General features: G+C 33.9%; 1 protein-coding gene across 3 annotated transcripts; it reads right to left on the reverse strand.

Moving 5' to 3' along the window:
- ldlrap1a (low density lipoprotein receptor adaptor protein 1a) lies at positions 1-24,258 on the reverse strand. 3 transcript variants are annotated; one of them, XM_073822181.1, is made up of 10 exons: positions 23,959-24,258; positions 13,657-13,799; positions 11,676-11,788; positions 11,037-11,151; positions 8,616-8,688; positions 6,704-6,799; positions 6,524-6,624; positions 6,363-6,397; positions 4,456-4,487; positions 1-736 (listed from the first exon to the last, which is right to left on the reverse strand). In XM_073822181.1, exons 1-10 carry the CDS (start codon positions 24,041-24,043, stop codon positions 690-692), a joined length of 840 nt encoding a protein of 279 aa, XP_073678282.1. In that variant the 5' UTR covers positions 24,044-24,258; the 3' UTR covers positions 1-689. The 3 variants fall into 3 exon arrangements, with proteins under 3 accessions (XP_073678282.1, XP_073678280.1, XP_073678279.1); XM_073822179.1 differs by lacking the exon at positions 4,456-4,487 and having other exon boundaries at positions 2-736; positions 6,524-6,621; positions 23,959-24,244; XM_073822178.1 differs by lacking the exon at positions 4,456-4,487 and having other exon boundaries at positions 2-736; positions 23,959-24,240.
- Positions 24,259-25,725: the final 1,467 nt, after the last annotated feature.

The following is a 25,725-nucleotide window of genomic DNA, read 5'->3' on the forward strand; positions in this document are numbered from 1 at the left end:
CACATCAGATATAAATTTAAAACAAACAAAAAAATAATGGGATAAATTCTTAGATTATATTAACACTTTTATTTGATTTTTTAAAGAAATATTAAATGGTCCCTTTGGGTGTTATAACAATCATACAATCTGGAAAAAAAAACATACACAAATGTAAATACTGAAATATGACTTACAGGCCTTATGAGACTAAAGATAAGCTGTACTGTGAATTTAATGCTGATTTCCATGTTATCGTTAATGAAGAGCATTGTGGTGATAAATGAATCTCAAAGCAGCAAACTAGAGGAATAGACCTTAAAGTATCTCTACAGTGCACCTGAATATACACTATGTTACATTTCATATGATAAACATACATGAAACAATACTGAGTCTGGTATCTACATACATTATTCGTTATACAATTTGATTGATAAAAATAAAGCATGTAAACTCAGGTAGCATAGTATAGTTTTTGTTTGCAAAAATAGACTCATCTGCTATTGCTTTGGTGTGACGGACCAGATGATTGGGACGAGAAGTACCAGTTCGCCGCCCTCTGGACTGACAGCAGACTCCTGCATGAGGTTTCCGGATCTACTTTTTCCCACAAACCTATCTGTGCTCAATGGCTGCAGAGCTCATCGCGTTTGGTGTGTTTCCATTGGTCTTGTCGAAATCGGTCTCAGAGTTCCAGTCCTGAGGCGTCACCCCAATGTCCAGGACCTGGGGGTTAGTACGAGACTCAGCGAGTCTACAGGGAAAGAGACAGAAAAAAGTTAACTGAAAGAGTTACTCTACAGTCATGCAGATATATATGGGCCTAAAGGTTTCATTAAAGGAATAGCTCACCAAAAAAAATTTAATTTGATTAAATTTAGTCAACCTCAGGCCATCCAAGATGAGTTTATTTTTAGAACAGTTTATTTGTCAGAACAGGTTTGGAGAAATTCAGCATTACATCACTTGCTCAGAATATGAGTCCAAACGGCTGATAAAAACATCACGACAATTCACAAGTAATCCACTCCACTCCAGTCCACTAATTAATGTCTTTTGAAGTGAAAAAACAAATCTTTCTTCTGCCAAATAATTGAGTAATCGGTGATTATTCTGACGATTAATCAAGTAATTGGACGATTATTCTGGCGATTAAACGGTTAATCGCATGATTATTCTGCCAAATAAAAAGAGAGTAATCGGACGATTATTCTGATGGTTAATCAAGTAATTGGACGATTATTCTGGTGATTATTCTGACGATTAATCAGAATTTCAATTTTAAACTCGAAATATGACTTTATTCTCGTAATATTACGACTTTATTCTCGGAATATTATGACTTTATTCTCAAAATTATTCTCGGAATATTACTTTATTCTCTGGATTATTACGACTTTATTCTGTGGATTATTACGACTTTATTCTCTGGATTATTACGACTTTATTCTCTGAATATTACGACTTTATTCTCGAAATTATTCTCTGGATTATTACGACTTTATTCTCTGGATTATTACGACTTTATTCTTGGGATTATTACGACTTTATTCTTGGGATTATTACGACTTTATTCTCGAAATTACTCTCTGGATTATTACGACTTTATTCTCGAAATGTTACGACTTTATTCTCGGGATTATTACGACTTTATTCTCGAAATTATTCTCGGGATTATTACGACTTTATTCTCGGGATTATTACGACTTTATTCTCGGGATTATTACGACTTTATTCTCGGGATTATTACGACTTTATTCTCGGGATTATTACGACTTTATTCTCGAAATTACTCTCTGAATAGTACAACTTTATTCTCGAAATTATTCTCAGAATATTACGACTTTATTCTCAAAATTATTCTCAGAATATTACGACTTTATTCTCAAAATTATTCTCGGAATATTACGACTTTATTCTCGGAATGTTACGACTTTATTCTCTGGATTATTACGACTTTATTCTCGAAATTACTCTCTGAATAGTACAACTTTATTCTCGAAATTATTCTCAGAATATTACGACTTTATTCTCGAAATTACTCTCTGAATAGTACAACTTTATTCTCGAAATTATTCTCAGAATATTACGACTTTATTCTCGAAATTACTCTCAGAATATTACGACTTTATTCTCGAAATTATTCTTGGAATATTACGACTTTATTCTCTGGATTATTACGACTTTATTCTCTGGATTATTACGAGTTTATTCTCGGATTATTACGACTTTATTCTCGGATTATTACGACTTTATTCTCGGATTATTACGACTTTATTCTCGGATTATTACGACTTTATTCTCGGATTATTACGACTTTATTCTCGGATTATTACGACTTTATTCTCGGATTATTACGACTTTATTCTCGGATTATTACGACTTTATTCTCGGATTATTACGACTTTATTCTCGGATTATTACGACTTTATTCTCGGGATTATTACGACTTTATTCTCGAAATTACTCTCTGAATAGTACGACTTTATTCTCGAAATTACTCTCGGAATATTACGACTTTATTCTCGAAATTATTCTTGGAATATTACGACTTTATTCTCTGGATTATTACGAGTTTATTCTCGGATTATTACGACTTTATTCTCGGATTATTACGACTTTATTCTCGGATTATTACGACTTTATTCTCGGATTATTACGACTTTATTCTCGGATTATTACGACTTTATTCTCGGATTATTACGACTTTATTCTCGGATTATTACGACTTTATTCTCGGATTACTACGACTTTATTCTCGGATTATTACGACTTTATTCTCTGCATTATTCTCTGAATATTACGACTTTATTCTCGGGATTATTACGACTTTATTCTCGGGATTATTACGACTTTATTCTCGGATTACTACGACTTTATTCTCGGATTATTACGACTTTATTCTCTGCATTATTCTCTGAATGTTACGACTTTATTCTCCGGAATGTTACGACTTTATTCTCCGGAATATTACGACTTTATTCTCCGGAATATTACGACTTTATTCTCCGGAATATTACGACTTTATTCTCCGGAATATTACGACTTTATTCTCCGGAATATTACGACTTTATTCTCCGGAATATTACGACTTTATTCTCCGGAATATTACGACTTTATTCTCCGGAATATTACGACTTTATTCTCCGGAATATTACGACTTTATTCTCCGGAATATTACGACTTTATTCTCCGGAATATTACGACTTTATTCTCCGGAATATTACGACTTTATTCTCCGGAATATTACGACTTTATTCTCCGGAATATTACGACTTTATTCTCCGGAATATTACGACTTTATTCTCGGAATATTACGACTTTATTCTTTGGATTATTAAGATTTTATTCTCGGATTATTACGACTTTATTCAACTTTATTTAAACTCACTTGTGTGGAGCAGCATTTATTGTGAACGAAGAAACTCTGAGACGCACATACGTAAACTCACGCATGTAAATAAAGTAAACATGTTAAACCTGCATCGTAAATATTCACCTTATTGAATCATAGCGTTCGCGAATTTACAACAGCATTGTGCTTTATTATGATTTTTAAAAGTGTTTCATAAATTGTGCAGCCTTGGAAAACAGTCTAATAATGCATTTCATGGATTCTTAACCATGCAATGTGCCACTTTCGGTATTTTGTCGGTTATTTGACACGGGCAAAATACAATTGAAGATTTTGTACAATCGAGTACTCGAACTGAATCGAGGAATGGCGTTAGCCCTACTTCACAAGATGTTAACTGATGGACTGGAGTGGTGTGGATTACTTGGGGATTATTGTGATGTTTTTATTGGCTGTTTGGACTCTCATTCTGACGGCACCCATTCATTGCAGAGGATCCATTAATGAGCAAATGATGTAATGCTACATTTTTCCAAATCTGTTCTGATGAGGAAACAAACTTATTTATATCTTGGATGGCCTGGGTGAGTATATTTCAGCAAATTTTATTTTTTTTAGGGGTGATCTACTCTTTTAAAGGCCACATCTGGTTGGTAGCTATGTTATTTATTATGCTAACATCTGCTATGGTTTTATTTGTAAGGTTAGAAGACATGCAGTACATCAATGTTATTGTATTACACTTCTCAAGTATTATGTTTAGGGGTAAAAAACAAAACGGGATGAAAACAAACAACATTTAAACTGTCTACACTGAAAATGATAGGACAATGAAGGAAACACTACGTCCTGCACATTGCATTTAAACATGGATCATTGCAGAACCCTGCCATAAAATTCACAATTAAATCTGTGTTGGGTCAGCACCAGCCCAGGATGCTAATTTGGTTGGGTTGATAAGTAAAAGTTAGATAAGCAGGGTTCTGGAAGACAACAGGGGAGGGGAATGATGTTACAGACTGACAGACAGTATATAAACAGAACATAGATTTGGGTATGGAGTGGGTGGAAGTTGAGCTCAGGTTGGATTGGTACAGGACTGGACCTGTACTTGTTACCTGGAGAGTAATCATAGCTATCCAAACTGCAGCTAGGAACAAAGAGAGAGTACAACAATCATTGAATTGGAGGCTGCAGGATGTTTCTCTCTACCCCTTTAAGAAAGGGTTCTATTTTAAAATGGGTGAATGCATGAAACAGCTAGGTTTGGATATTAATCTTCCAGTAGACGTGAAAGGTTAAATGCGGTATTAGCTGCTTCAGCCCTGATGAAGATGCTGCTGCTCAAAAAGGCTGCTCCCATCTTCAATTATTCTGATAAATATCCTTCATTCAACACGGTTCCTCTGATGCAAGACCTAAAGATTTACTAAATAATAAATGACCAAGTAAGTAAAACTGCATCTAGTAAGTAAGTTAGATCTCTAAAATTTCAGTCATTTAAGTTTTAATTTATGTGTAAAATAAAATAAAAACTATAAAATATAAACAATTTAAAATATCAAATAAAATATATTTGTTTAATGAAAAAAGATAATAAAATAATAATATAAAATAAAATATAATAAAATAAAATGAAAATAAACTAAAATACAAAAATATTAAATAAATAAAATAAAATATATAAATAACAAATACAATAACAATATAAAAAGATCAAATATAATATAAAATAAATATATAAAGTAAAATAAATAAAAATATCAAATAAAATAAAAATATTATAAAATAAAAAATTAATATAAAATAAAATGAAAATGAAAACAAAAAACAATAAAAATAATAAAATTAATAAAATAATAAAAATACAATATCAAATAATAAATGAAATAAATGATCAAATATAATATTATTAAATAAAGTATATATTTATAAAGTAAAATAAATAAAAATATCAAATAAAATAAAATTTTAATAAAATAAATATAAAAAAATAAATTAAATGTAATAAATTAAATATAAAATGAAATTAAAAATATAAAATATATTATACAATATTAATACAAATAAAATAAAGTATTAAAAACAAAATAAATTTAAAATAATAAAAATAAAACATCTCAATAAAATAATAAAAAATAAAATATCAAATATAAAGTCTAATAAAATAAATAATAATAATAATGGTAAAAACAAATTACTATTTTATAATATTACGTTTATTATTATGCACATGTTAGATACACTTATTTACAGTCTCATTTTTTCAATTAATTTACTCAGTTCTACAAACATTTTTTCATTACTTGAATAATAGTAGTAATAATAAACATTATTATTTTGTTGATTGTTATTAGCATTTGTATTATATGTATTAATTATATACAATAATTTATTTTCTTATTTACAGTATCAATTATTTATTGCAAGCATTATAAGTCTGAATACACAAGACAAAAACAGCAGTAGACGGGGAAAAAAAAAAAAAACTAAATAAATAAATAAATTCCATGTTTAGCCCGTCTGGTGGAATTAAATTGAAAGCATTTGTACTCAAAGCACAAATATTCAGGTCATGTTTGTCATCTATATGCCATCAGAAATAAATCATTAAAAGGCCAACTTCACATTTTCAGGGCGAATTATACCCTGCCAAACTACTGTTAAGTTCTGGTTCTGTGGAGAATAAACAAACAAAACAAGAAAATCTGTCTCATGAGACCACGGTATGAGAAAAGAGCCTTTGCTCAATTTCTCTGGATGATTAATCAAAGGCCAAGAAGTTATTCGGAGCAAACCAAAAGAAATATTTCAAACGCTTCCAACAATCTTTGAGAACAAACACAGATAGATCGTAGTTTTGCGATCGTCTTGATGCGCGAGAGGTTATCAGCATGCTTTTTACATGCAGCTCGCTTCTCAAGGATTTGCCCTTCCTGCCCCTCATTGAAGAGAGATAGAAAGGAGATTTAGACGAGACAGAAGCTTCTGAGAGGAGATAAGAACAGCTTTGGGTGCCTCATACCTTGAAAAAGCCTCTTCTAGACCATCTTCCATCTCCTGAAAAAGAGGAGCAAAATGATAGTCGGATTGTAACAAGATGAGCAGAGAAAATGGTCACTCATGTGCAAACCTCCCTGTGAGACTAATTTAAGAGAAAACTGATGTACAAGGACTAGATCTTACCCATTGGGTGGTGCTGTTGTTGTTGGGTTCGGTAGGATTGTCCACATTTTCCACAGCAGATGAGTAATCATCAATGTCCAAAAGGTTCTCTGTAGCTACTGCTGGAATAGATACATAACCTATTAATGTCAGAGTGCTAAAGGGATAGATCACAACAACAACAAGATTTTAAGGTTGTACCTCCTTCTTTCAGGCTGTTCAGACTGACTGATCTTTCTGACTGAGAACTGTTGGACGTCTCTCTAGCTGAATCCCATTTCACACGATTCTCTCTCTCTGAAAGTACAGCAACACATGAATTAAATTCACACCGTAGCATAAAATAAAGCAATTGTTGTATTCTGTCCATCTTTTTCTACATTTAAGGAAAAAATTATTTGCTCCCTTGCTGATTTTTTATGTTCGCTTACTGACGAAGAAATGATCAGTCTAAAATTTTAATGGTAGGTTTATTTTAACAGTGAGAGACAGAACAACAATCCAGAAAAACGCATTTTCAAAAAGTTATAAATTGATTTGCATTTTAATGAATGAAATAAGTATTTGACCCTTTCGCAAAACATGACTTAGCAAAACCCTTGTTGGCAATCGCAGAGGTCAGACGCTTCTTGTAGTTGGCCACCAGGTTTGCACACATCTCCGGAGGGATTTTGTCCCACTCCTCTTTGCAGATCCTCTCCAACTCATTAAGGTTGAGGCTGACGTTTGGCAACTCAAACCTTCAGCTCCCTCCACAGATTTTCTATGGGACTATGGTCTGGAGACTGGCTAGGCCACTCCAGGACCTTAAAGTGCTTCTTCTTGCCACACTCATTTATTGCCTTGGCCGTGTGTTTTGGGTCATACCCATCCACAACCCATTCTCAATGCCCTGGCTGAGGGAAGAAGGTTCTCACCCAAGATTTGATGGTACATGGCCCCATCCATTGTCCCTTTGATGCGGTGCAGTTGTCCTGTCCTCTTAGCAGAAAAACACCCCCAAAGCATAATGTTTCCACCTCCATGTTGACGGTGGGGATAGAGTTCTTGGGGTCATAGGCAGCATTCCTTCTTCTCCAAACACGGCGAGTTGAGTTGATGCCAAAGAGCTTGATTTTGGTCTCATCTGACCACAACACCAGTTCTCCTTTGAATCATCCAGATGTTCATTGGCAAACTTCAGACAGGCCTGTACATGTGCTTTCTTGAGCAGGGAGTCCTTGCGGGTGCTGCAGGATTTCAGTCCTTCACGCCGTAGTGTGTTACCAATTGTTTTCTTGGTGACTATGGTCCCAGCTGCCTTGAGATCATTGACAAGATCTTCCCGCATACTTCCGGGCTGATTCCTTATTGTTCTCATGATCATTGAAACTCCACGAGGTGAGATCTTGCATGGAGCCCCAGACTGAGGGGGATTGACAGTTATTTTGTGTTTCTTCCATTTGCAAATAATCGCACCAACTGTTGTCACCTTCTCACCAAGCTGCTTGGCGATTGTCTTGTAGCCCATTCCAGCCTTGTGTAGGTCTACAATCTTGTCTTTGACATCCTTGGACATCTCTTTGTTCTTGGCCATGGTGGAGAGTTTGGAATCTGATTGATTGATTGCTTCTGTGGACAGGTGTCTTCTATACAGTTAACAAACTGAGATTAGGAGCACTGCCTTTACAAGAGTGCTCCTAATCTCAGGTTGTTACCTGTATAGAAGACACCTGGGAGCCAGAAATCCTGCTTGATCAAATACTTATTTCACTGTAACTCACACTAACTTTTTTGAAATGCATTTTTTCTGGATTTTTTTTCTGGTCTCTCACTGTTCAAATACACCTACCATTTAAATGATAGACTGATCATTTCTTTGTCAGTGGGCAAATGTACAAAATCAGCAGAAGATCAAATATTTTTTTCCCTCCCTGTATAACATGAAAAGGCAACAGAGCAATGGTCTGACTGCCAAAATCAATCATGACAGCCTCAATGCCCTCAAAGACCCCACCAGGAGAGCATATTCTTCAAAACAAAGTGACAAATTATTTTCCACTAGTGGCATATGATCTTCTGCAGTTATATATGACCTCCACATTGTTTTGTGAAGAGATATGACACTGTGTACCTTCTTTGGCAACCTCCCAGAACTCGAAGGCCACTCTGAAGGCCTGAGCCACCGTGAGCGTGACTGCCTGGGCCTGAGAAAACACAACATGAACAACAGCGAGTCAGTCAGACAGGAAGGACTGTAGTGTCTGTACATTATACACTCAAGAACAACATACAGATACAACATATGTGACCCTGGACCACAAAACCAGTCTTAAGTCGCTAAAATTTTAGATTTTTCTTTTATGCCAAAAATCATTAAATTAAGTAAAGTTCATGTTCCATGAAGATTTTTTGTAAAATTCCTACTGTAAACATACCAAAATGTAATTTTTGATTTGTAATATGCATTGTTAAGAACCTAATTGAGATGTATCTCAGTCAAATATTGTCCTATCCTAATAAACCATACATCAATAGAAAGCTTATTTATTGAGCTTTCATATGATGTATAAATCTCAGTTTTGTCAAATTTAACCTTATGACTGGTTTTGTGGTCCAGGGTCACATATATGCATTTAAGGCATATCAACATCAGTGGTTTACAAAATTTTTGGACCAAATACCACAGCTAATCAAATCAAACCAAAAGGGACAGAAGTAGTCTGACAAAGCTATAATAAAATAACAAGATCAGAAACTAGAAATAAGTTTATTGCGAATTCAAATATTTCACACCTCCAGTTGTGGTGTAACACATGGGAATGTTCTGTGCACTAAGGGCAGCATATATGCCACAATTTTAACATATTGGGCATAAATAACAACATAAAACACTTCTTTATTATAACTATTGGAGGCAAGTAAATAAAAATTAATATGTTTTTATATTTAAAATATCACAATTATCTTGAATATATGATATATAAAACACAAAATCTCTGCTCTGAAACGGTCATATATTTTACATTCATTAAATTGTAAGTTATACTGAAATAAATAATAATAATAGTTTTATATAATGTAACTTAAGCTGCCTTTACGTCTGCAGAATCATATCTGAAATAACTGATTAATTTGAATAATTTCACATTAACATGTTGCTAAGCAATGGAAGCCCGTTACCACCACTGAATAAAGAATAAAAAAAAGGTAATTGTGACTTTCTCTCACAATTCTGACTTTTTTTCTCATAATTGTGAGTTGTGAGAATTGCGTAATATAATTAGCCAGAACTGCAAGATATAAACACTTAATTTTTACTTTTTTCTGAAAATTGCTTGATACACACTTATAAAATCAGAATTGCAAGACAAATTACTTTTTTACTCTGAATTACGTGATACAAACTTGCAATTGCAGGTTATAAAGTCAGAATTGCCATACAAAATCAATTTTGACATTTTTTTCTCAGAATTGTGTGATATAAACTTGCAATTTTTACTTTTTTACTCTGAATTACATGATATAAACTCGCAATTGCAGGTTATAAAGTCAGAATTGCAATACAAACTCAATTTTGACATTTCTTCTCAGAACTGCGTGAAATAAACTCGCAATTGCGGGTTATAAAAGTCAGAATTACTATTATTTTGACTTTTTTTTTTTTTTTTTTTTTAAATCAGACTTCCTGAAATAAAGTCAGATTGGCAAGATATAAACTCAAATTTTTACTTTTTCTTTTTTTGAGAATTTCTTGATATAAACTATTGTAAGCAATTGTAAGTTATAATGTCCAATTTTTTTTGGGGGGGGGGGGGTATTTCAAGATATAGACAAATGTTTAGAAAAAAAAAAAAAAAAAAAAGTTAGAATTGCACATTTTTAATCTCATAATTTTGAGATAAAAAGTTGCAATTACATTTTTTATTTTTTACTCAGTGGCCAAACAGGCTTCCGTACCAAGCTAACAAAATATTGCAATAAACAAAAACACATTGGACACACAAATATTGGGTAAAGTACTACATGGTCAGTAATTCCATTTATACTTTTCTAATTGTCCATTTTCTCAAATTGTTCACAGTCTTTGAAGACTTGTTTCACCAAGTTTGTCACGGTGCATTCTGGAAGTATATTCTCTGAAGATTACTATTGGCAGAAGTTCCAGATTTTTGGCGTGTTCGCACCGCAGGAACTAGGAATGTATTTGGTTTTAGGAACTCTGTTTAGGGGAGCTAAATTAGCTCCTACTTTAGAGTATGGTCTACTGCCGCTGGAAGGCCTGAAAAACGGCCTGAGGGGGAAATTGGTAGGCAGCTCACTAAGAAATCTTTCGTATCAAAACCTCCGTATCTAGCCTTAAACAGGCATGGATGGTGAAGTGCTATGTTTTGAAGAACAGGCTGTCCTTCAACAGACACAAAGTGATCTAGTCAGCTATTCTGAAAAACTGTCCCCCTTCTTCATGCTTTGTTTGACTGCTTTTGTTCCAGTCACAAGTCTTTGTGGTTACTGAAGATTCACAGCTTTCATAAGGAAAGCATCAAACACTCACCACTTTCCGTTTGGCACAGAGGAATGCGTGGCACTCCAGTGTCTCATTCTGCTGGTTCTGAGCGATGAAAGCAAACACTTTGTCATGCATCTTGTCAGCTGTGCAGTATGATATCCTGGGGGAAGGGGTCACAAAACAAACCAGAGTTAAGGACGTGCAGACAGTTTTGAGTAAATAAAAACAATGTTTTGCAGAGACATGGATATGGAGAAGACGCAGCTGTCTGTGCTGGAACATCAAGGACTGTTTTTTGTACTACTGTTATACATTGAAGAACTGACAGCTGCTGTTTTACTTTAAACAAATATAGGAAGTAAGTGTGTATGGATAGTAGGCTCAGCTGAAGCAGATCCAACTGTGAAGATGAGATTTATGGGAACTACTGCTGGTATCCTGCAGCATGCTGTATTTCACATGTCCCTAGTGAGGAACTCAGAGGTGAGCGTATGAGTGTGTGTGGTAAAACACTGGATGACAGGATAAATCATCTCCACTGTAGGTCAGACACCCACTTCTGAGAAGAGGAAGCGTACGGAAACCATTCCTTTCATAGTCTAATGTGGTTCAGTTCCACGCCGAGTGAATGTTTAACAGGCAGGTGAACGTGAGAGAGTCGTGGTAGAGGTGTGCGAAGTTCACCTGTATATGGAAATGTTCTCGATTAGCTGGTTGGACACACTGTCGCACAGGACGATTCCCTGAGGAGACACTTTCAGGGCCACTTTAGGCAGTTTCTTCCCGCTGGCTTTGGCCTAACAAATGAAAAATATCAAAAGATTAATTAAAGGGATAGTTCACCAAAAAAATATATTTTTTTTTATTAAATCCAGGAGCTTTTTGACCCTGCATAGACAGCAGCACTTTTAGACTGCTGCTGTCTAAAATATCTTAATTTGTGTTCCAAAGATGAACGACGGTCTTACAGGTTTAGAATGATTTGAGCGTGATTATTAAATCAAGACCAATCACAAGTACAGTATGGAGTACCACAAGGCTCAGTACTAGGGCAGTTGTTTTTCACGCTTTACATATTATCTTTGGAAGATATTTTCAGGAAACATGGTATTCACTGTTATGCTGTTGATACTCAGCTCTATATTTGGGGGCAGCCGTGGCCTAATGGTCAGAGAGTCGGACTTGTAACCCAAAGGCTACGGGTTCGAGTCTCAGGTCCGGCAGGGATTGTCGATGGGGAAGGTGAATAACCAGCACTCTCTTCACCCTCAATACCACGGCTGAGGTGAGTCCCTTGAGCAAGGCACTGTACCCCCAACTGCTCCCCGGGGGCCGCAGCAATGGCTGCCCACTGCTCCGGGTGTGTGTTCACGGTGTGTGTGTGTTCACTGCTGTGTGTGTGCACTTGGATGGGTTAAATGCAGAGCACAAATTCCTAGTATGGGTCACCATACTTGGCCTCACTTCACCTCCTTTCCTTTCCTTTCCTTTCCTTTCCTTTATATCCTCTTGGCCCTTATCGCATTATAGCCCTTTCATTTCGAATGTGTTCTCAAAACTCTGGCCATTTGTTAACACCTAGAATATCAAAATATTTATTTATCTTGCAATTCTGACTTTTTTTTCTTAGAATTGTGTGTTGTAAACTTGCAATTTTTACTTTTTCCTCAGAATTGCATGATATAAACTCACAATTCTGACACTTTTCTCTGAATAAGGTAATATAAAGTTGTAAATTGTGAATTATAAAGTCAGAATTCCAAGATATAAACTCACGATTTTTACATTTTCCTCAGAATTTCTTGAAATAAACTTTTATTTTTCTCAGAAATGCTTATTATAAACTTGCAATTGTGAGAAGTCAGAATAGCAAGATAGAAATTCTCAATTTTGTTTGGGACTGACATATTCCAAGAACTGTAAGTTTATGCTGCACAATTCAAGAAAAAAAAAGTTTCTAAAAAGGTTAGAATTGCAAGTTTAAATTTCGCAATTTAAACTTGCAATTCTAAAAATGAAAATTCTGTCATTAATTACTCACCCTCATATAATTTCAAACCAGTAAGATTTCTGTTTATCTTCAGAACACAAATTTAGATTTTTTAGATGAAATCTGAGAGCTTCCTGAACCTGCGTAGACAGCAACGCAACTACCATGTTCAAGGCTCAGAAAGATAGTAAGGACATTGATTAAATAGTCCATGTGACATCAGTGAATCAACAATGTTATAAAGCTTTGAGAATATTTTGTGCTCAAAAAAAAAAAAAAAAAAAATGACTTCATTTAACAATTTCTTCTATTAAATGTCAGTCTTCGACATGCCTTCTACTTTTCTGGGCCTTGAATGTGGTAGTTGTGTTGACGTCTATGCAGGGTCAGAAAGCTCTCAGATTTCATCAAAAATATCATTATTTGTGTTCCAAAGATGAACACAGTCTTGTGGGTTTGCAACGCCATGAGGGTGAGTAATTCATCAAGATCATATTATATCGATTACCAGTATGGAGTACCACAAGACTTGGTACTAGGGCCATTGCTTTTCCTAGTATTGAGTACCTAGTACCTAGTAGGTGTTTTGTGTGATTTCTTATGTTGCTATGTGGTTGCTAGGGTGGCACGTTCTTATATCTTCACATCTGACCTATTTGTCCAATGACAACTCACTGTGGCAACGATCCTCTTGACAGCAGCGGCTGATAGTTCCTCCCCTTTGGGTTGGTCCACCAGAGTCATGCCAAGGTGCCGAATGTTAAAGGTCATTCCCTCCAGAAGAGTCTCTCTCGTGTCAGTCCAGTTCTCAGGGAGCTCTGGAGCAAGAGGAGAGAAGACGAACAGACTGAAGAGTTCATGAGGCAACGCTAAACAGCTACAAAAACATTCACACATGTGGGTTAAACAAAGTCAGCACAGACAAACAATAAACAGCTTTAAAGTCCAAAGACTTGTAGCGCTGCAGAGGTCATGAGCAGTTATGAAATATTAAAAGAAACACACTGCATGAGCAAATATTTGTTGGAAACAACCTTTGCTCTAGAGACTCAAATATTCCAAGCCAAAATAACATTCTGTACATCCTTATTTCCAGGGCTGACGAAAAACAGTCAAAGCTCTGGAGTAGCTGTAAGAGATGAAATGTTTATGAATTTAAACGTCTTTCTTGAACTGGTGTTTCTAGCATATATATTTTTTTTACATTTATAACCTGAAGTGTCTTTTCTCAGCTCACCTTTATTAAAAGCATAATGTGAAAACATAAAAGTCTAGCTTAAACCTCTACTGCACATCTTTGGGATGAATAATTTGCTTAGGTTGACTAATATAAAAACATACAGTTGAGGTCAAAAAAAGTTTACATACACCTTGAAGAATCTGCAAAATGTTAATTATTTTACCAAAATAAGAAGGATCATACAAAATGCATGTTATTTTTTATTTAGTGCTGACCTAAATAAGATATTTCACATAAAATACATTTACATATAGTCCCACAAATGATTTTGAGACCCGCCTTTTCACACTGAGGACAACTGAGGGACTCATATGCAACTTTTACAGCAAGGTTCAAATGCTCACTGATGCTTCAAAAGGAAAAATGATGTGTCTTTTGCACAGGCAAGTATCTTTCTGTAGCTTCTGAAAGGCAATACTAAATAAAAAAAAACTATTATATTTAGGCAAAATGTACACATCCTCATTCTGTTCAAAAGTTTACACCCCTGGCTCGTAATGCATTGTTTTTCCTTCTGAAGCATCAGTCAGCATTTGAACCTTTTGTAATAGATTCATATCTATATATATATCTATATATATATATATATATGTCTTAGTTGTCCTCAGCATGAAAAGATGCATCTCAAAATCATACAGTCATTGTTGGAAAGGGTTCAAATACACAAAAATGGTGAAAAACTAAAGAATTTGTGGGACCTGAAGGATTTTTCTGAAGAACAGCAGACAGTTCACATCACAAAAAAAAACTTAAACTGTATTGTTGTATTAGTTTAGCATGTGTTTTGAATACACAGTTCTGAGAATTTTTAGTCATAATGTTAATGCCAGGAATGTGTTTATTATACAAAATATAAGTGCGATTAGAAAACATGTGAAACTCTAACACTTCTGCCTTCACAATCTGCATAATTTCGCAATCTGATTACAACACATTAAGCTGCTTCAGCTATCCATTAACTAAGATACAAACAAAGAAGTGCTCATTAATTTTTTTTTTTTTTAGGACTCACATGTTTGGCTCTAGTAACACTACCTGTGCACTAGTCACCTGATTGCTTTTGGCAGTGGAGCTATAACACTTAAAATTCAGAAAATCCCCACAGTCAAATTCTGGAAATTATATAAATAAAGCATAAAAAACAAGCCAAAACACATAAGACATTTTTCCATTTAGTCAGATTTGATAAACACAGGTATTTAAGTCAAAGCACATGCTATTGCGTTTGTCTATATGATCCTAATTAATGACCCAGATAAGTCAATAAAGTACATAATCCACCTAAATGTAATATTATGAAATAAAAAAATTTGTTTTATGAAACTATATTGACTCTTAAATCCCAAGAAGCCTGTGTTCAGTAAATGATCGGAACATTGTAGCGCACATCCTATCCAATATACAACAACAGGCTTTGTGCTTTGTTACTTTTGATATGAAACAAAGTCTCAGATTTCAAATTCAGCCTCAGTTCAAGAGAACATTTTTATGACCCCATTCAAAAGCTTACATACACTTGGTTCTTCATACTGTGTTGTTACCTGAATGATCCACAGCTGTGTATTTTTCTTTAGTGATAGTTGTTCATGAGTCCCTTGTTTGTCCTGAGTTAAACAGTTAAACAGCCTGCTGTTGTTCTTCAGAAAAATCCTTCGGGTCCCACAAATGCTTTGGTTTTTCAGCATTTTTGTGTATTTGAACCCTTTCCAACAATGACTGTATGATTTTGAGAGCCATCTTTCCACACTGAGGACAACTGAAGGGACTCAAATGCAACTATTACAAAAGGTGTTGTTGAAACGCACTGATGCTCCAGAAGGAAAAGCAATGCATTAAGAGCCAGGGGGTGAAAACTTTTGAACAGAATGAAAATGTGTACAATTTCTCATTTTGCCTAAATATCATCCTTTTTCATTTAGTATTGCCATTCAGAAGCTACAGAAAGTTAAATTTACACTGAACTTCAAATTCAAAAAGTTTTCACCCCTGGCTTTCTTTCTTGTTATTTACTTGCCATTCAACACTGCTATAACTAGGAGCAATATGATGGAAACTGTATTTTTTTTTATATATTTCACACAGAAAGGGGAATTCATGTATCCATTTACTCCGGTCTGAACAAGCCACTGATCTGTTATAATCCCAGAAACCTTTCAAATGCTTAACCATTAAGCTACTCTACCACCTGTTTAATGAATCATACATATATTTACAGGAAATCTCAATTACTGGAAATAGTGAATCATTGTTATGACATTTTTCGACACATTTCTAAAACAATGGCAATATTTACAGCTCTAATGTGGCGTAAACAAAACCAGTCATAACATGATCAAATCATTGCAGAGAAACTAAAATGCTGGCAAGTGACTTCTTGCGGCATTAAATCCTTTTGGGAAGCTGCAGGGTCTATATCATTACTTTTCCCGCAGGTCCTGAAATAACAGATCACACTCAAATTATTGATGATGCTCTACAACCCCAACATAAAACCAAAGTAATTCACAGACAGGCAGAGATAGAAAAGGGCGTAATAATACAGCCCTACTGACATACTGATTAGTGACACACCCAAGGGCCCTTAATCACAGAGGGGAAGCACTACTTTGTCTTAAACATATCCCTGGAGAACCTGCCAAGGGTGGAGTGACCCAAACCACCGCCTGCCTCCAAGCTCTAAAATCAGAAAGTGAATAGGCTGTTGAGCCAGATATGATTACGATGCATTTTTTTTTTTTTTTTTTTTGAGGTCATGGTAAGGTTGGGAGTTATTTCAATCTTGGCCAGATAGAGAGGAAAAATGTCATTTTGTTTATTTTTCGAAATGGAAAAATAAGCAGCACTCAGAGACAGGAAGTCATTCTTGCTTTGAGAAAAATGCAGATAACAGTAGATGACGCAAGTGAGAGTGACATGTTAATGAGAAACTCGAGATTCTTATTCTTTGTGTGAATTACAAACAACTAAAGTGATCATAATTTCTTTAGGGAAAGTTAATTTGGTGTCCCTAGTAAGTAACTCCCTGGTACTCTCATGAACATGAGTCGAGGGCTGACACGGAAGAGAAGAAATTGTTGAATAAAGTCATTATTTCCGTTTTCTTTGCGGATAAAAAGTATTCTCATAGCTTTGTAAAACTAAGGTTGAAGCATTGGGACTATTTTAATGATGTCCTTACAACCTTTCTGGGCCTTGAATATGTTAGTTGCATTGATGCCTATGCAGAAAGCTCTCGGATTTCATCAAAAAATATAAATATATATAAATGTGTGTTCTGAAGATTTTACGCATTTGGAACGACATGAGGGTGAGTAATTAATGACTAGATTTAGATTTTTGCATGAACTATCCCTTTAAAGGAGTAGTTCACTTTCAGAACAAAAATTTATAGATAATGTGCTTACCCCTTGTCATCCAAGATGTTCAGGTCTTTCATTCTTCAGTCGTAAAGAAACGATGTTTTTTGAGGAAACATTTCAGGATTTCTCTCCATATAATAGACTTCTATGGTGCCCCCGAGTTTGAACTTCCAAAATGCAGTTTAAATGCAGCTTCAAAGGGCTCTAAATGATCCCAGACGAGGAAGAAGGGTCTTATCTAGCGAAACGATCGGTTATTTTCTAACAACATTTACCATTTATATACTTTTTAACCTCAAACACTCGTCTTGCCTAGCTCTGCGTGAACTCTGTGTATTCCAGTTCATGACAGTCAGGGTATGTCGAAAAACTCCCATCTCATTTTCTCCTCCAACTTCAAAATCGCCCTACATCGCTGCAGAAGTACCGACCCAGTGTTTACAAAGTGAACGTGCAAATAAGATCAAACACCCTTTACAAAAAAAAAAGGTACAAGAGAGATGTAGGACGATTTTGAAGTTGGAGGAGAAAATGAGATGGGAGTTTTTCGACATACCCTAACTGTCATGAACTGGAATACACAGAGTACACACAGAGGAAGCCAAGACGAGCATTTGAGGTTAAAAAGTATATAAATAGTAATTTTTTTTTTAGACAATAACCGTTTTGCTAGATAAGACCCTTGTTTCCTCAGCTGTGATTGTTTAGAGCCCTTTAAAGCTGCATTTTGGAAGTTTAAACTCGGGGGCACCATACATAGAAGTCCATTATATGGAGAGAAATCCTGAAATGTTTTCCTCAAAAAACAATTTCTTTACGACATCTTGGATGACAAGGGGGTGAGTACATTATCTGTAAATTTGTTCTGAAAGTGAACTACTCTTTTAACTCATGCTTCTACTTTCACACAACTCCTCTTGAAACATGAGAGGTCATTATCGAATGCTTTTATCAAATGGACTGCCTGGAAAAGGCTCAGCAGCTGCTGCAGGACGTCTCTTTGGCGCTCTGCGTCAGACTGCCGTACTCTTTAGTATGTGCAGGGCACCGACACACCAAAGATCCAGAGGCACGGGCGATAAATCTCACTACTATAAAACACCATAAAAACTCTCTCTTCATTACAATGCAGCCATGTTTGCTGCAAGCTATGCACTTTCTCTGTTCAGGCACATGACTTTGGAGCAGCAAGAAGGACATTTCTGATCACTCTGATGAGAAGTGATCATAGGAGATAGCTGAGTGAGACGTACATGAGGAAGGAAAGTAATTATGAATTATAACGAGGGGAATCGTTATCAAATCTTGTGTTTAAAAGTTGATAAGCCTATTCACTTTGCTATCTGTGCACAATAAATGTAGTCACTTCTGTTCATTGTTCCATATCTTTATTTAGTAATAGGGGCAATGACAAGTTTTTTTTTATTGAAATTTATTAAAAAATACACTAAGATTCAATACACATTTGCTTCAGTAAGGAAGTAGTAAAATTATTAATATCTGAAAAACTTTCAGCCACCAAATCAAAATTATGTGGCGTAACCACAAACAAACAAAGAAACAATATCATTGACAGGACCACTGTTGACTATCGCAATTTATTTATGAATCAATCATTTAAGAAAAAATGTTTTACCTAAAAAAACATTGAAAAACTTTTTTGAAAAAATATATAGATAATAATAATAATAATAATAATAATAATAATAATAGTAAAGTACACTCAAATGTAAGGAAAAAATTATTTTACTTATATTATGGTTACATCATATGACATTGTGGAGTCGTTAAACTGATTTTATTAATTAATTAAATGTTATTATTACTATCATTATTATTTTATTTTTTCCAATATTTCATACAAGAGGAAAGAATATAATTATATAACAAGGTGAATCGTTATCAAACCACCCATTTAAAAGTTGATAAGCCTATTCATTTTGCTATCCTAACTATACAAATTTATAATGATATGTATATGTATGTATATATATATATATATATATATATATATATATATATATATATATATATATAGCCACCATAATCATAGTCATATTTCGTTGCAGGAAATATACAAACCAAATAAAAACCAAAAAATAAAAACAAAAATAGGGAATTAAATTATTATTGTTATTATTTTAGTTTAGTTTTTGAATATTACATACAAGAGCAAGGAAAGTATTTATGAACTATAACAAGGTAAATCATTACCAAACCAACCATTTAAAAGCTGATAAGCCTATTTAATTTGCTATCCTAACTGTAAAAAAATTATATTAATAAAAATATTAAACAAAACAAAATCCTCCACCAAATCATAGTTATTGGTGCAACCAACATGCAGAATACAAACCAAATAAAAACTAAAATAAAAACAAAAAAAGGGAATTACATTATAGTAAGGACCACATTCATTATTTATGAATTATTCAATGTATCTATTGAAAAAAAAAATACTTGATACAAAAAAAATTAAAAAGCATTTTTGTTTAAAATAATAATAAAAAAAAATATATATATATATATATATATATATATATATATATATATATGAAAAAACAATATATCTGTTGAAAGAAAATAAACTTACTACTTTATATATTTGTAAAATGTCTGCCAAAAAAAAAATTAAAGTGTCATGTGGTGGAACCGTGTTCCACCACATGACACTTTAAATTTGTTTGTTTTTTTTTTTTTTTTTTTTTTTTTGAGAATGGTTACGTTTTTCTAAACCAACATGAAAATAAAGATTACAGTTCTAAAAACGTAGTACATATTAGGGGTTGACCAATTATCGGCCTGGCTGATTATCAGCTGTAATATTAAACATTTTTATGATTATCGGAAGCGGCCAATTTCAAAATCGATTTGCAGATAAAAATAATTTTAAAGGCATTTAAAGAAGGTTTTTGTCAGAGCCCATACTATGTTTAATTTTTACACCAGACATATTTATATCGGTTCAAAATATCGGTCTACTTGATCTGTAATCGCCCTGAAAAACACATATGTGACCCTGGACCACAAAACCAGTCTTAAGTCGCTGGGGTATATTTGTAGCAATAGCCAAAAATACATAGTATGGGTCAAAATTATAGATTTTTCTTTTATGTCAAAAATCATTAGGAAATTAAGTAAAGATCATGTTACATTAAGATTTTTTGTAAAATTCCTACTGTAAACCTATCCAAATGTAATTTTTGATTAGTAATATGCATTGTTAAGAACTTAATTTGAACAACTTTAAAGGTGATTTTCTCAGTATTTTGATTTTTTTGCACCCTTATATTCCAGATTTTCAAATAGATGTATCTCGGCCAAATATTGTCCTATCCTAACAAACCATACATCAATAGAAAGCTTATTTATTGACTATATCTCAGTTTTATGACCTTATGACTGGTTTTGTGGTCCAGGGTCACATATCGGTTGACCCCTATTACATATCCTAAACTAAACTCCTTTTATTTAGCATAGGCACTCTTTGTCACTGACTCACTGTTTTTACTTCTCAACAGTGACCCTGTCAGAACAGACCTGTCATGCATTTTTTGGGCCATGACCCACCAGTTAAAAACCACTGGTTTAAACAGGAAACATACATAATCCAACTGGAAAAATCAACACAACCAACCCGGTCAAATAAAAAGATCTTTGTTTGGATTCCTCCGAAAAGGAGTGAAATGAGGTGAAGTCAGTATTGCAGCTAAAAGTAGGTCAGTAGATCAACAAAGGAATGTTAAACACACAAATGCGTCTTATTCTGCATCACTCACCCGTTGAAACAACAACCTATAAACACTGGTAGCTTGCTGATGTTGGAAACTTTTACCATTCTGGCAAAGCCTGAGCCGACACTGTGACTGAATTATGTCTGAAACACCATCATAACCGTGTACTGGCGGACTTCTTGTATTCCAGGTCATGCAGATAAGCAGCTCTCAGCCAACAAACAGAGCCGCCTTTGTGGAGTCAAGACAGAATTAAAGGGGAAATGAAAATGCACAGCAAACTTTCTGGAAAAAAGTTGCCCTTGTAAAGGCCAAGCCAGCCCACTTCACCTGCTTTCAATGCTTTGCTCTGAGCTTGTCCATTGCAACTTTGAAGAAGTCTTTGTTAAAAACAAATGTGGCTTAGAATGGCTCGGATACTGCCAGCAAACAAGTACCTACTTGTAGACTAGACCAGGATGGATGCCAAACTGAAGGAAACTGATTTCAGATGCTGACAAAAATCACACTGGCTTTGCATCATGTTTATTTCACAAAACCATTGTAGGCAACTTCTCATCCTTCTTATAAGATTTCTCTTTAATTAACCCTCAAATACCCACTTTATCAGATTTACTTAATTTGCTTAGTTAACAAAAGAGATTAAAATACAGTAATTTTTAAATATACACTACCAGTCAAAAGTTGTTTATTTTATTTTTAAAGACGTCTTACCTGCTTACTAAGCCTGCATTTATTTGATACAAAATACAGCAAAAGCTGTAATATTGTGAAATATTTGACTAATATATTTGAATATATTTAAAATAATTGCTTTCTATTTAAATACATTTTAAAATGTAATTTATTCTTGTGATCAAAGCTACATTTTCAGCATCATTACTCCAGTCTTCAGTGTTACATGATCCTTCAGAAATCATTCTAATATTCTGATTTGCTGTTCAAGAAACATTTATTCTTATTATGAAATTTAAAACAGTTCAGTACATTTTTTTCAGGATTCTTTGATGAAAAGTCCAAAGCTCAGCATTTATCTTAAAATAACATTATACACTATGTACAATTTGAGTCAGTATAATTTTTTTAGGGAAAGATATTATAGAAATGAATATAGAAATGAAACCTAAAAAAATTCTACTCAGCTTTTTTCAACATTATAATAATAAATGTTTTTTAACAGCAAATCAGAATATTAGCATGATTTCTGAAGGGTCATGTGATACTAAAAATTCAACTTTGAAATCACAAATATATTAGATTTTAAAATATATTCAAATAGAAAACAGTTATTTTAAATAGTAAAAATACTTCATAATTTTACGGTTTTGCTGTACTTGAGATCAAATAAATGCAGGCTTGGTGAGCAGAAGAGCCTTTTTTAAAAAACATTTTTAAAAATGCATTAAAAACTTTTGACTGGTAGTGTAGAACGTTTTTTTATTCTAATTATTAATATTTATTTATTTACTTTACTTGTCCCCCAAAATGTAGTATTTTAATGAGTTTTTAACAACAAACCCTCCTGTTCAAAAGTTTAGGACTGGTTTAATTTGTTATTTTTATTTTTAAGGTTTTTGAAATAAATCTCAGGCTCACCTAAGCTGCATTTATTTGATCAAAAATACAGTAAAAACAGCAATATTGTAAAATATTAGTACGATTTTACGTTAAAAAAAATCTTACTGTTAAAAACTAGTAGTGTGTGGCAATATAACAGTGTTTTTCTTTAACTAAGCAATTTAATTCAATCTGAGACAAAGTTACATTTTAAAAGCAATAGTAAGCTTCTCAAAATGTTATTTTACTCACACAGTGAAGCTACACAGCCAAATATTCCTAAACATTTTGGATGCATCCTTCTAAAACTTTAAAGACAGTCAGAGGAGCCTTCAGGGATGCAGAACATATTGAAATCTCAGTTATCTCGCTGGAAGATTTATAAAGGTCAAAGCCACTGACTGTGGGCCTCTGCATGTGCTTTTTCAGAATATATTACCGGAGGTCAGTGAGGTGTAGAAATATCTTCAGGAGGATCTTCACTGAGCGCCAGAGAGCAGCTCTGAGATCAACATTCCAGCCTTCTGGTCCAAGAAAGTATGTACTTGCAACACTTGTAAAACTGCACAACCCTGCAAACATTTTACAGCTGTTTTCCCCAAAACTCCCACTTAAAACAAAAGTGGCTTGCTAAAATAAAATAAAGTTTGGGTTTTGAGGGCTAATGAGAAACATGCTAGTTTAGGTGAAATGCTCCAGACAAAAAAAAAAAAAAAAGGGGCATTTTGGGGCATTACTGCTGTCTACACAGATAGCTCAACAGGTTTTGAGATAGTGTCAACTAATAACAAACCCTGAAACAAATTGTATCGCATCTCGTCGACATTTGTAAATACTCATCTGTGTCTTTCATTTCAAACAACCTTTAAAGAGAACGTTTATAAATTATAATAAAGAACCAGTTGAAACACATTTTATCCACAAACTTACTAATAAACCTTCTAAACGTTGTCTTTTGAACGTATTTCTAAACATAATTAACACTACTAACAAATAAGTTGAGATGCTAACGCATCGACAGCACGCAATGTGAGCGCCGCATGAAAACAGCCCAAACAAAAGTCTCGCTGTTGACACAAATACTCACTTTGGTGTTTGCCTGAGCTCCAGGACTGTTTGGTCAGGCTGGGACTGCGAATAAAAGCCCTTCTGGCTGATTTCAGCACATCCATGATGGGGTTTTGAAGCGGAGAAGCGTCTTCAGGTGCTGCTGTTGGCCATGAACTACGTCTTCTCACTCTCAACTTTGTTGTTGCCGTGTCGATGCCGACATCTGTGGGAATACTTGAGTCTCCGCGTCTCCTGGGCGGTGTTTCATCCGTCAATCAAAATGACGGTCGCGTTACGCAGCGTAAATATTCAGTTTCCATGGCAACGACGTTAAACAACCCAGGTTCTAGTGTGTGTGTGTGTGTGTGTGTGTGTGTGTGTGTGTGTGTGTGTGTGTGTGTGTGTGTGTGTGTGTGTGTGTGTGTTTTAAATGGCTGTTCACGAATATCAAACGACGGCTTAAAAGGCAGAGGGTTTGTATGGAGGATTCTGGTATGTGCGCTGTAATGTGTTCATTCTTCCTTATAATGCCTGACTAGTCAACATTCACAATGGTTAGAACACCGTCCGCGATTCCAAAAATAGCAAGACACACAAAAAATAAGCGACACGAGCATTATAGTGAAATCTACTGAGCTCATCTTTGTCGCCCTCGTGTGGTTTTGATGAAATTATGAAATCAAAGCAACTATTATGTTGCACTATGGCTATAATAACACAACACGATTTGAAGGCCCCTCAATATAAGGTGAGATATTTCTGAAATGTTCAGATGATAACAAATATATATCATATAAATATGTAAATATATTTGTAGCTGGTTAAATCTTACATTTTTTTTTTGACTGTTGTACATATTCATAAGATTGGCTTATTTTATATATTGTATTTTATTTTATATTTTTATTTTATTTTGTATTTTTTTCAGTTTTGTTTTATTTGTATTTATTTTATATTGTTTTGTTTTAGTTGATGATAATAACAGTTAATTCTTACATTAAAATTGATATTTTTACTGCTGTAAATATCGAGCTTCTTTTATTTTATTATTTGCATTTTATATTTATTTTATCTATTTATTTTATTTGATATATTTTATTTTGTAATTACTTTATTTTATATTTTATTTCGTTTTTATTTTATTTTGTAATTATTTTTTTAGATTTTTATTTTTTTTAGTTGATGATGATAACCCTGCTGTCTTTTCACAAGGACAAATGACCAAATTTGTAGCCAATTAAATTACATTAAAATGTATTTCTTTGACTGCTGTAAATATTCATATATATATATAGTACTTATTTTTTTTTTTTTTTTTTTTTGATGAAAATAACCCTGCTGTCTTTTCACAAGGACAAATCACCAGATTTGTAGCCAGTTAATTCTTAATTTATATTTTTTACTACTGTAAATATCTAGCTTCTTTTAATTTATTTTTTATATTTATTTTATTTATTTTGTAATTACTTTATTTTATTTCGTTTTTATTTTAGATTTCTATTTTTTTTTAGTTGATGATGATAACCCTGCTGTCTTTTCACAAGGACAGATGACCAGATTTGTAGCTAATTAAATCTTACCGTAAAATTGATTTCCTTGACTCCTGTAAATATTCATAACATTGTCTTATTTTATATTTATTTAATTTGATTGTTTTATATGATAATAACCCTTGCTGTCTTTTCACAAGGACAAATGACCAAATTTGTAGCCAATTAAAGATTACATTAAAATGTTTTTCATTGACTGCTGTAAATATTCATAACATTGGCTTACATTTTTTATAAGATCTATAAATGTATAG

This window comes from Garra rufa, chromosome 17 (genome assembly GCF_049309525.1).
Source record: "Garra rufa chromosome 17, GarRuf1.0, whole genome shotgun sequence".
NCBI classification, from domain to species: Eukaryota; Metazoa; Chordata; class Actinopteri; order Cypriniformes; family Cyprinidae; genus Garra; species Garra rufa.